Source organism: Peromyscus leucopus, chromosome 1 (assembly GCF_004664715.2).
Source record: "Peromyscus leucopus breed LL Stock chromosome 1, UCI_PerLeu_2.1, whole genome shotgun sequence".
Taxonomy (NCBI): domain Eukaryota; kingdom Metazoa; phylum Chordata; class Mammalia; order Rodentia; family Cricetidae; genus Peromyscus; species Peromyscus leucopus.
In genome coordinates this window covers 163,959,476-163,971,625 of record NC_051063.1, presented here as the reverse complement: position 1 = coordinate 163,971,625, position 12,150 = coordinate 163,959,476, and the positions used below count along the sequence as shown (strand labels likewise).

Sequence of the window (12,150 nt, the reverse complement as noted above, 5' to 3'; positions counted from 1 at the left end):
CCCTGCTTTAAAGCTGGAATTTTCTTTATGTTTAATAGTACCTATGAATATGTAGTATGAGCCCTGGGTTGCAATACAGATTCTTTCTTACAGGTGGGATATGATTTTTAAAGAGATCTTTTTTTTGAAGAAGGTACCACACAACCTCAGTAACATTGAGGAAAACAGACCGAGCCTAGGCCAGCCTGGCCTGACACCCGTCTACCCTGGCATGCCTGGGCCTAGATTCCCCCTGGTAAAAGCAAGACTTTGCCTCCCGGGCACTCAGAGATGCCACTTCCTGGCCTTGACCTTGGGCAAGTTTACCACTTGGGGCTTGGTTTCCCTCAAACCTCGCAGGGAGATAAAGATAGGGCTCTACCTCAGAAGATAGGGCAGTGAAGAATGTAATTAGACGCCTCTGGAGGCTGAGGCCCTGGGCACTGGGCCTGGAGCAGAGTGACTGACTGCTCAGGAGCCGGTAGCCACAGCCATGGGCTTATTAGGCTGTGGAAGGCCAAACCCATGGTGTGGGCTAAGGGGCTGAGGCTGCGGAGAGGCCCTCCTCCAGTGGCTTCATATCCAGCTGTCGCCATCCTTCATTACCAGTCCCAGCTGTTTGTTCCTCCCTCCCAAGAAACCGGACCCAGCCTGCCAGGGTCCTATTCTGGGTCAGGAATGCTGCGTCAGCACTTCTGCATGGACCCAGGGCCTGGGGGAGAGGGACAGTGCAGGGTCAGCAGCAGACCTGGCCCGAAAGAGAGACCATCATCTCCCAGGCTCAGATACCAACCTCCACCTCAGCCCCTCGGAGGGTATGGCGTGAAGGACTAGGAAAGAGGCAGCCCTCCCCCTTTTGTCCCTCGCCGTCCCCTGCCCAGAGCCCAGAAAAGAGGGCTATTCTGGGAGAGACACCTGTTGTTCCAAGTCCCATCCCTGCCCCCAGCTGGGGATCAGAGAAACAGGGAGACAGGAGCAGAGGGACAGCAAACCTGGGAGGGCTGAAGCCAAGGGACAAAAGACAGAGACACCAGGAGACACAGCAAGGAGACGGGAGAGACATCACCCAGACACCCTGGGGTCTTAGCAGACATAGTCACCCTCACCAAAACCAGGGAAAGAACATCCAAGATCCAAGAGACCCCCAAGGAGACCACCGAAGGCTAGGAGTTGAAGAGAGCAGTGTCCAGCCCACCCCAGCCCCCTTCCCAAGAATGTAAATAGGTCAGAGCCTGGAGCAAGAAGGAATAGGGCTAGGGTGGGGGTGGAGGACAGCTAAATTAAGCCCAAGAATTAGAACCTTCCTCAAGTGCCTGCTTCCAGGATGGCAGGAGGGGGTCCTCCCTCAGTGACCCCAAATCTCTCCTGTCAGGAGAGGGCAACCGAGGATCTCCCCCTCCCCACTCAGTCCTCCCAAATCCTGCTAATTCTCTAGGGTCAAAAAGGTGATGAGAAAAGACAGGCAGGACGAAGTGAGAGCCACCCAAAGTGACCTCGGATTTCAGAGACCACCGGCAAGCAAGACAGAGACAGAGAGATTCCAAGAGGTCAGCGAGAAATTCCCACAGAGCCTCCAGACAAAACGTACCGTCCGCAAAAACTGGACTTCGTCCTCGCCTTCTCCTCCTCCATCACCCATGGTGGCAATCCCCCGTTGTCCCGGGCGAGGGTCTGAGGATGGCGAGAGGGGGCTGCAGGCTGGGCGGGTGGGCTGAGGGAGGGCTGGGGTCGGAGACCTCTAGGGACACCGGAGGCACCCGCGAGGTAGATGGAACTGCAGGAAGCGAACTGGTGCGGGACCCAGATGCAAGGAGGGCCCCGCCCCCGTGACACCCATTGGGCCAGGATGGGATGGGCCACGCCCCTGTCCAGAACCCCGCCCACAGCACAAACTGGAAGGTGTTCGCTCCGTGGTGTGGGTGTCTAGAAAGTAGCTTGTGGCCACAGATGCCATAGTTCTCTGTGATGTATGTATTTATTTAGTCATTTATCTATCTCTCCCTCTCCCTCCCTCCCTCCCTCCCTCCCTCCCTCCCTCCCTCCCTCTCTCTGAGAGTCATGTACCTCAGGCTGGCCTTAAACTGCATTTGTAGTCAAGGATGACCTTGAACTTCTGGCCATATCTGATTTATGTAGTGCTGTGGTTCAAACCCTGGACGGTGTGCATGCTGGGTAATCATTCTGCCATTGGGCTACATTCCCATCCTAGCTCTGTTATTTCTTAATGGGTAAACTAAGGGTTTACCCTTGCTACATAATCTCACAGTTGTGCCTGGATGCGCACCACACCTACTAACTTAAAACACACACACAGTTAGGACCCGTCATAGTGGCCCGGGCTTGTCACCCGAGCTCTGAAGAGGTTGAGGCAGAAGGATTGCAAATTTGGAGCTAGTGCTGCATAATAAGACCCTGTCTCAAAACAGAGACAAAAGCAGGACTCCGGGTGTGTCTTAGTTAGTAGAGTGCTTGTCTGGTTTACACAAAAACCCGGGTTCCAGCACATGAACTGGGTGTGACTGTGCACATCTGTAATCCCAGCGCCAGAAAGTTGGAGACAAGAGAATCAGGAGCTCAAAGTTATCCTCAGCTACACAGCAAGTTAGAGGCCAGCCTGGGCTACATGGTACTCTACATGGTGTGTGTGTGTGTGTGTGTGTGTGTGTGTGTGTGTGTCTGTGTGTGTGTGTGTGTGTGTGTGTGTGTCTGTCTGTCTGCCTGCCTGTCCACCAGGCTGATCTCAAACTCACAGACATCCCCCAGCGTCTGCCTCCCTAGTGCTGAGATCACAGAAATGCGTCCCCGCCTCTGAACTAAAAACTGCCTTTTGAAATGTCCCAGCTGGTGTCTCTTTCCCACCTGTTGCATTTCAGGTGTGAGCTAAGATCTTTTTATTATCACTCATGTCTCACAACCCTGCTATTATTGGCATCCTTAACAGCAGAAAATAAAACACGTGGCCCCTGCAGAGACCTCCTAAATGTCCTGTAGTCCTCCCAGCAACCTTTGGGGGTCACACTTCCACCACACTCACAGTGCCAAGTCTGAAGGCAGTTTTGGGGGCTGGAGTCAGGCGCGTTGTGCTGACCTGGGGATCTGGACCTAAATGTGGGGTTCCTGGCAGCTAGCCTTGACACCTCCATCTTTGCATTTGACTTTTCTAGTTTAGCCGTGTGGTGGCACATGCCTGAAATCCCCCAATTAGGAGGTAAAGGTAAAAAGATCAGCCCTAGTCACATAGTACATTTCAGGCCAACCTGAGCTACCTGAAACTCTGTCTCAAAAGTAAAAAGTAAGAGCCAGGAGTTCCAGGCCAGATAAACCTATATATGATCATCTGTATCAAAAAATAAATAAAATAGCCGGGTGGTGGTGGCGCACGCCTTTAATCCCAGCACTCGGGAGGCAGAGGCAGGCGGATCTCTGTGAGTTCGAGGCCAGCCTGGGCTACCAAGTGAGCTCCAGGAAAGGCGCAAAGCTACGCAGAGAAACCCTGTCTTGAAAAACCAAAATAAATAAATAAATAAATAAATAAATAAATAAATAAATAAATAAATAAGATAGATAGATAAATAAATAAATAAATAAAATAAGCAAGAGCCAAGAAGACGGCTAGCTGGTGGGAGCGCTTGCCCCCAAGGCCGATGACCTGGATTTGACCCCAGGACCCATAGAATGAATGAGAGAAGGGTTCCTGTAAGTTGTCCTCTGACCTCCACATGGCATAGGCAACCTCTTCTCTCTCTCTCTCTCTCTCTCTCTCTCTCTCTCTCTCTCTCTCTCACACACACACACACACACACACACACACACACACACACACACACACACACCCCACATTTTTTAATGTAATTTAAATTGTTTTTAGGAGCTGGAGAGATGGCTCAGGAATTAGGAGCACATCTGCTCTTGCAGATGACCTGGGTTTCATTTCCAGCACCCATATGGTGGCTTACAGTTATTCATATCTCCAGTTCCAGGAGATCTGATTCCCACTTCTGACCTCCTCAGGCACCGGGCCACACGCCCATACACATAGCGTTAAATAAATCTGAAGGATAAGCTAAGGCAGGGATGGGGTTAGATTAGCAGAGGACTTGCCTAGAATGTGCAAGTCTTGGGTTCAGGCCCCAGCACCATATATATATAAGCCAGACCTGATGGTGGATGGCTGTGATCCCAGCCTTTGGAGTGTAGGCAGCGAAAGCAAGACTTCAAGCTCATCCCCAGATATGTAGCAAGTTAGAGGCTCAGCCTGGGCTACATGAAACCCTGTTTCAAACAAATAAAATGTGTATTTATACACCTTTTTAAAAGGGCTTAGGCCCATGCCTTTTAGTCCCAGCACTCAGGACACAGAGGCAGGTAAATCTCTGTGAGTTCAAGGCCAGCCTGCTCTACATACAGCCAGACCCTGTTTCAAAACAAAACAAATGGCTGAGGATATATAATTCAATAATAGAACCCTCAGCTAGCATATTTAGACAAAACAATATTTTGGAGATAGTATGATTGCTGAGCAAGCTTGAGGGGCTGATTTTATTTATTTGTTTGTTTGTTTGAGGCTGCAGGTCCCATGGGACTGGAGTTACAGCTAGTCATGAGCCGACATGTATGTTCTGGTAAATGAACCCAGGTTCTCTGAAAAAGCAGTCAGTGCTCTTAACCACTAAGCCATCTCTCCAGCTCCTAAGGACCTGCTTTCAAATTCCCAGAACCCACATAAAATCAGGGTGCTGCAGCAAGCAGCTGTAATCCCTTGCCTGGACCATGAAAAGGGGGGTGGACCATGAGGGGGGGTGGACCATGAGAGGGGGTGGACCATGAGAGGGGGGTGGACCATGAGAGGGGGGTTAGACCATGAGAGGGGGGTGTAGACCATGAGAGGGGGAGGTGGACCATGAGGGGGGGTGGACCATGAGAGGGGGGTAGACCATGAGAGGGGGGTGGACCATGAGAGGGGGGTGAACCATGAGAGGGGGGTTAGACCATGAGAGGGGGTGTAGACCATGAGAGGGGGAGGTGGACCATGAGGGGGGTGGACCATGAGAGGGAGGTAGACCATGAGAGGGGGGTGAACCATGAGAGGGGGGGTGGACCATGAGAGGGGGTGAACCATGAGGGGGGGTAGACCATGAGAGGGGGTGTAGACCATGAGAGGGGGGTTAGACCATGAGAGGGGGTGTAGGCCATGAGAGGGGGAGGTGGACCATGAGAGGGGGGTAGACCATGAGAGGGGGGTAGACCATGAGAGGGGGGGGGGGGGGTGTAGACCATGAGAGGGGGGTGGACCATGAGAGGGGTGTAGACCATGAGAGGGGGGTGGACCATGAGAGGGGGTGTAACCATGAGAAGGGGGGTGACCATGACCATGAGAGGGGGTAGACCATGAGAGGGGTGTAGACCATGAGAGGGGGGTGGACCATGAGAGGGGGTGTAGACCATGCAATGGAGGGGGGTGGACCATGAGAGGGGGGTAGACCATGAGAGGGGTGGACCATGAGAGGGGGTTAGACCATGAGAGGGGGTGGACCATGAGAGGGGGGTGGACCATGAGAGGGGGGTGAACCATGAGAGGGGGGTGGACCATGAGAGGGGGTGAGACCATGAGAGGGGGTGACCATGAGAGGGGGTGGACCATGAGAGGGGGTGGACATGAGAGGGGTGTTAGACCATGAGAGGGGGGTGGACCATGAGAGGGGGGTGGACCATGAGAGGGGGGTGGACCATGAGGGGGTGGACCATGAGAAGGGGTGGACCATGAGAGGGGGGTGGACCATGAGAGGGGAGGTGGACCATGAGGGGTGTGGACCATGAGAGGGGGGTGGACCATGAGAAGGGGGTGGACCATGAGAGGGGGGACCATGAAGGGGAGAATGGAGGTAGACCATGAGAGGGGGGTAGACCATGAGAGGGGGGGTGGACCATGAGAGGGGGTGTAGACCATGAGAGGGGGAGGTGGACCATGAGGGGGTGGACCATGAGAGGGGGGTGGACCATGAGAGGGGGGTGGACCAAGAAAAGGGGGTGGACCATGGGGGCCATGGGGGGATGGACCATGGGGGAGGACCATGAGGGGGGGTGGACCATGAGGGGGGGTGGACCATGAGGGGGGTTGTGGACCATGAGAGGGGGTGGACCATGAGGGGGGGTGGACCATGAGAGGGAGGGTGGACCATTGGTGGGGACCATGGGGGGGATGGACCATTGGGGGGTGTACCATGAGGGGGAGGATGGACCATGAGAGGGAGGTGGAGGCTGAGAATCTCCAGAGCTTGCTGGCCTGCTAGCCTGTGTGTAGAGGTGAACATTGAAGAGACCCTGCCTCAAGCAAGGCAGAAAGTTAGGATGATGCTGAGGTTGTCCTCCGCCCTCCATACATACGCTGCAGCATGCACACCTACAGTAACATACATGAACACACACACATCACACACACAATCAAAACTAGTATTCTATAGTTCAACAAAACTATAATAAAGTGTTTTCCAATGCAGATATTGCTTATTAAACGCTGGTAATAATACACTTGTATGAAATGGCATCTTAAGTTTGCATTACATGTTTTTTTAGATAGAGTGTTGCTGTGCAGCCCTGGATGGTCTCAAACTTGCTCTGTAGACCAGGCTAGATTTGAACTCATGGAGATCCATCTGCCTCTGCCTCCTGAGTGCTGAGATTAACAAGTTATATTGCATTATTAAATGATATAATCCAGTACATTATATATATATTGCTTATATATGTTATTATATCTATAACATAGTTATAGATATATTATTTATTATAGGTACAATATAATTTTGTGCTGTCCTTCCTATATTATATAGCCGTGTGGTATTTCTATACAGAATGTGGAGCTATTCATTATATCATAGGATATGAATAGTGTTTCTTAGCTCTTTAGCCATCACTGCATGTGTTAAGACTTTTCCCTATGCTTTCTGGACACCTGGTGGCTGGCCATGGTAGCTTCCAGGGACTTCTTGGTGACAGGCCCTTTCTGCTTATCCACTCCTCCCTTGGGGTGGACACCTAAGCTGCCTCTGGCTCTTCTAACTGTCCTCGCAAGTGTCACCTGATGTGGTAAGTGCAGACTGTCACCTTGACTGGATTTGGGAACACTTAGGAAGGCCAAGAAGCCTCGGGAGTGTCCGGGACGGCATTTCCAGATGGTTTACCTGAGGGAGACAGATTTGGTGTCTCCAAATGAACAAAAAGGAGAGAGCAAGCTGAAGAGCAGCATTCATTTCTGTCTGTGTCCTGCTTCCGGGTGCGGCACGATCAGCTGCCTCCTGCTCCCGCAATGGTGGTCGGGACCTTCACAGTGGAACCAGAACAAACCCTTCCTTACTGAGTTACTTGCATCAGATATCTCAATAATGGGAAAAGTGAAGAGAGACATCTTTTTATGGATTGGCACCGTTTTGGTGTGCACTCTCCAGAACCAGCCTGCTAGGTGACACACGCATATACACACTTCCTCTAGGCAGCCCGGGGCGTGGCTGCCTGCTCTCACCATGGCTATCACCATGCAAAAATCCCAGTCTCCATCTCCCAACCTCCACTTGGCATCTTCTAACTTCTCATTTGTATGGTGAGAGGTAGGGGTCACATGGGTGCACGTTGCTGTGGGTGAGCCTGTGTGCACGTGTGTATGGAGAGCAAAGACCACCGTAGGCCCTGTTCTCGGCTGGCCTGGAGCTCACCATCAGGATAGGTTGGGTGGCCAGCCCCTGGGATCTGCCCGTCTGCTTCCCCAGCGCTGGCATTAGAGCAGGCCTCGCCTGGCTTCGTAGATGGATGCTGGAGCTTGAACACGTGTCGTCACGCTTGTGTGGCGAGCTGTTTACTGGCTGAGCCGTCTCCCCAGCTCCCTGACTACTAATGTTTAACAGATTTATAGACTGACTTACAGTCACTAGTCAGGTGTCAATGACTGCTAGTGTTTTCTCTGGGAACTGTCAGAAATTTGGGAGTCACTGCAACCCGATCGTCCTCTCCGCCCACTTTCTCTTTTTCCTATTTGTCTAGTTCTTGTCGTTTTTAGTTTTGATGGCTTGCTCGTTTGAGACAGTGTCAGCTGTGTAGCGTGAGCTAGCCTCAAGCACCTGACAGTCCCGCCTCAGTCTCCCAAGTGGTGAGATGGCAGGCTTGCTGGAGAATCGCATCTCTTCCTTCTGAGCCCTGGAAATCACACGGAAGCTACCGTATCCACCCAGCATTTATGTGGATTCTGAGGATCAAAACCGGTGCGTGCTGTTCCCCAACAATAACCATTACAGTATCTCCCCAGTCACCACACTCAGCTTCAAAAAAAATGTATGTGTGTGTATTATCTGTGTTGGTGCCCTTGGAAGCCAAAAAGAGGATGCTGCATCCCCTGGAGCTGGAATTCCAGGCCACTATGAACGACTTGGCATGGGTATGGGGTTGGGACTGGGGAGATATTGAACTCTGGTCCTTCTCAAGAGCGATGAGGGCCCCTAACCACTGTGAAAGTGTTTGAACCACTTAGCCATCTCTGCAGCCCTATACCCAGCTGTTTTATATGAGTGCTGGGCATCCAAACTCAGGTCTTCACGCTGGGGCAGCAGGCACTCTTGTGCCCTGGGCAATCCCTCCAGCTGATTTTCTGTTGGAGTTGCTCTCCTGGTGTCCTGACTTCCAACTGTTCTTTTGACCTTCTAGATACTTTCTGGAATTGTAACATTGCAAACGCCTTTCCCCTCCAGCCAGCTAATATTGGTCCCGTGGTGTCTCGTGGAAAGAAATCTACTCTGATGCTATCAGATGCCCGCGTTTCCCCGTTGTGGGTTTCTGCTGTTTGACTCAGAGGCTCTTCCTTTGTGGTCACCAGCGTTCTTAGGGGTGGGAATGGTCATCCAGTGGGCCCTGGAGGCTGAGTGTTTATGCACAAGTGCCAAGGCCCTCTCCCACCTCTTTCTCTGGGGGCTTTTCTGCATCCCTGGGGCTGGGAGATGCTCCCACACGGGAGGCCAAGCTGGTGCTGGGGGAAAGCGGCGCGGCTCTGTATCACTGAAGGACTGCACTGCTGGAGACACGGGAAGGCAGAGAGCTGTGAAGGGAGGGAGCACAAGCCAGGGCGCTTCGTTTGATGAGAGAACTAACGCAGGCCTTCTTGGCCATGTAAAGAGATACCCAATGGTGAACACTTTCAATGAAAAAGAAAGGATCAAACATACTCTCCTGAAAGTGCTGTTTCATTGAACCCACTTCAAGTACTAGGTTTGGCAGAATCATTCTACTATGACCCATTTAGTCTACTCCTGGAAAGTGCCCTACAGAATTGCAGGCTTTGTGTCCCCCAAGAGCAGAATGCTTGAGCAGTCCCATCAGGGCTCAGAGGGAGTGCACCCACTGGAACGTGCAGGCTCTAGGTTCCATCGCGGTGTGGTAAGAACAAACGCATTTGGAGGAGTGGTGGCACACACCTGGAACCCCAGCACTTGGAAGGTGGAGACTGGAGGATCAGGCATGCAAGGCCATCCTTCTCTTACATTGCAAGTTCAAGGACAGCCTAAGCTACCTGAGCCTGTCTCAGAACACAAAACAGCCCTCTCCTGGCAACACATATCAGTGTTTTGCCTCCATATATGTGTGTCTATTATGTGCATGCTTGGTCCCTCCGAGGCCAGTAGAGATTCCCTGGAACTAAAGTTAATACAGTCAGTTTTGGGCCATCGTGTGTGTGCTGGGAATTGCATTTGGGTCCTCTGGAGGACCACTGTGCCATCCTTCGAGCCCTGAAATGTACTGGTTTTAACAGAGCCAAGAAAGCAACTCAGCTGTCCATTGTAAGAAAACTGATGAATCAATCATGCACCAACACACAATGAAAGACAACACAGTAACAAAAAGCGGGGAAGTGTATCCAAATAAAATAACATGGTAACACTAACAAAAGCAGAAAGATGAATGGAAGAAATCTGACACAATCCATGAGTGCACGGGCAAACAGGACTTTGTAAGATGTGTTTTTATTATTTTTTAATTATGTGCAGGTATTTGTTTCTGTACGTGAGTGTGTGCCGATATCTTTAGAGGCCAGGGCATTAGATCCCCTTGGAGCTGAAGTTACACATGGTTGTGAGCTGCCGAATGTGGGTGCTGGGACCTGACCTCCAGTTCTCCGCAGGAGCAGCCAGTGCTCTTGACTGCTGAGCGTCTCTCCAGCCCCTCCTTAACAGTTTTTTTTTTTTTTTAATTTTATTTTACAATACAATTCAGTTCTACATATCAGCCATGGATTCCCTTGTTCTCCCCCCTCCCGCCCCCCTCCCTTTCCCCCCAGCCCACTCCCCATTCCCACCTCCTCCAGGGCAAAGCCTCCCCCAAGGACTGAGATCAACCTGGTAGACTCAGTCCAGGCAGGTCCAGTCCCCTCCTCCCAGGCCAAGCCAAGCGTCCCTGCATAAGCTCCAGGTTTCAAACAGCCAACTCATGCAACGAGCCCAGGACCCGGTCCTCCTTAACAGTTTTAAAGCAGATAAAACTACTCTGTTACAAATGAGACTGCAGATAAACGGTAGCAGGCAGTGATGGAAGACAAGGGAACCAAGAGAGATTAAGAATGTTCTGGAGTCATTTGACATTTTTGGTTTTGGATATTTTTTGAGGCATGGGGGTTAGGTAGCCCCAGTCTAGAGCTATGTAGACCAGGTAAGTCTTGAACTCATAGAGATCCGTCTCCCCGACCCCACCAAAGGTGCTAGGATTAAAGTATGTGAGCCATGCAGGGGCGGTGGTGGCACACGCCTTTAATCCCAGCACTCGGGAGGCAGAGGCAGGCGGATCTTTGTGAGTTTAAGGCCAGCCTGGTCTACAGAGCGAGATCCAGGAAAGGCGCAAAGCTACACAGAGAAACCCTGTCTCGAAAAACAAACAAACAAACAAACAAAAAAAAAAAGTATGTGAGCCACCACAATTGGGCTGTCTTGTTTTGTTTGTTTTCTTTGTGTTTGTTTGTTTTTTTGCCTTACTATGTAGCCCTGGCTGTCCTGGAAATTACTTTGTAGCCCAGGCTGGCCTTGAACTGGAGGAGATCCTCTTGCCTCTGCCTTCTGAGTGCATGTGCCACCACCGCCTGGCTTTCCCCCCCCAGAATCTCTTTAGATTAGGGTGGCTTCAAACTCAACAAGTAGCAGAGGATGACCTAGAACTCCCGATCCTCCAGCATCACCTCAAGCACTAGAGATTAGAGGTGTGTACACTAGGCCTAGCTGACATCCTGTCCTTGATGTGAGCATCGTAGGGGTTTCCTCAGCCAGTGACAATTCTTCAGCCTGAATTTCAGTGTGTGCTTGTTTTTGGTACTTCAATTAAAAATATGTCAAGCATGACACATTTAGATAAAAGAACAAAACATACATACGCAAGAGTAAAGTCCGTTTCCATGGGTACAAAATTATATTATATATACAGGAAACGGTTGAGACAAAACCAAATAATGTATTGTGTATAGTACTGTTCACAGAGCCTAAGAGGGGCAGTGGAAAGGGACAGGGCTTTAAAACAGTCATCCTGGCAGAGGCAGGCAGATCCCTGAGTTCGAGGCCAGCCTGGTCTACAGAGTGAGTTCCAGGACAGCCAGGGCTACACAGAGAAACTGTCTTAAAAAAAAAAAAACAAGACACTAACAAAACCCAGTCATTTTGTCTGTTTTAAAACTGCATGAAGGGGCTGGAGAGACGGCTCAGGGTTTACCTCTATCAGTAACATTTTTAGCTCAGTTGGTAAAGACTTGCCTAGGACACACAAGGCCCCAGGTTCAGACCCAGCACTGTGTGAATCAGGCATGGTGAGCTACAGCTGCAATCTCAGCACTTGGGAGATGGAGGTGGAAGTTTATCCTCAGCTACAAAGAGAATTTGAGGTCAGCCTGATCTACATGAAAAATTTCTTGAAACACACACACACACCCCACACACACCACACACACACACACACACACACACACACACACACACACACACACGGAAGAAAAAAAAACCTACCACAACAAAAAACAGCGCCGTGCACTGAGTTAATATCAAAATGAAAACCCAGGGGCTGCCCTGCTCCTATGGAAGACCTCAACATCCATGCCATGTGGCTCGCGACTGCCTGGAACTCAGCTCCAGGGCGATCTGAGGCTTCTAGCCTCCTCTA

The 12,150-nt window shown here is 51.0% G+C and overlaps 1 protein-coding gene across 6 annotated transcripts in view; it reads right to left on the bottom strand.

Moving 5' to 3' along the window:
• Ryr1 (ryanodine receptor 1) overlaps positions 1–1,754 on the bottom strand; it is a 121,632-nt gene extending 119,878 nt beyond the window's left edge. For 4 of the 6 annotated variants that reach the window (XM_037199566.1, XM_037199568.1, XM_037199573.1 and 1 more), the window contains exon 1: positions 1,568–1,748. In XM_037199566.1, coding sequence (XP_037055461.1) covers positions 1,568–1,618 — 51 coding nt within the window. In that variant the 5' untranslated portion in view covers positions 1,619–1,748. Of the gene's footprint in view, positions 1–1,567 lie in introns of all 6 variants that reach the window. The other 2 variants (XM_037199577.1, XM_028859537.2) reach the window with 2 other exon arrangements.
• Positions 1,755–12,150: the final 10,396 nt, after the last annotated feature.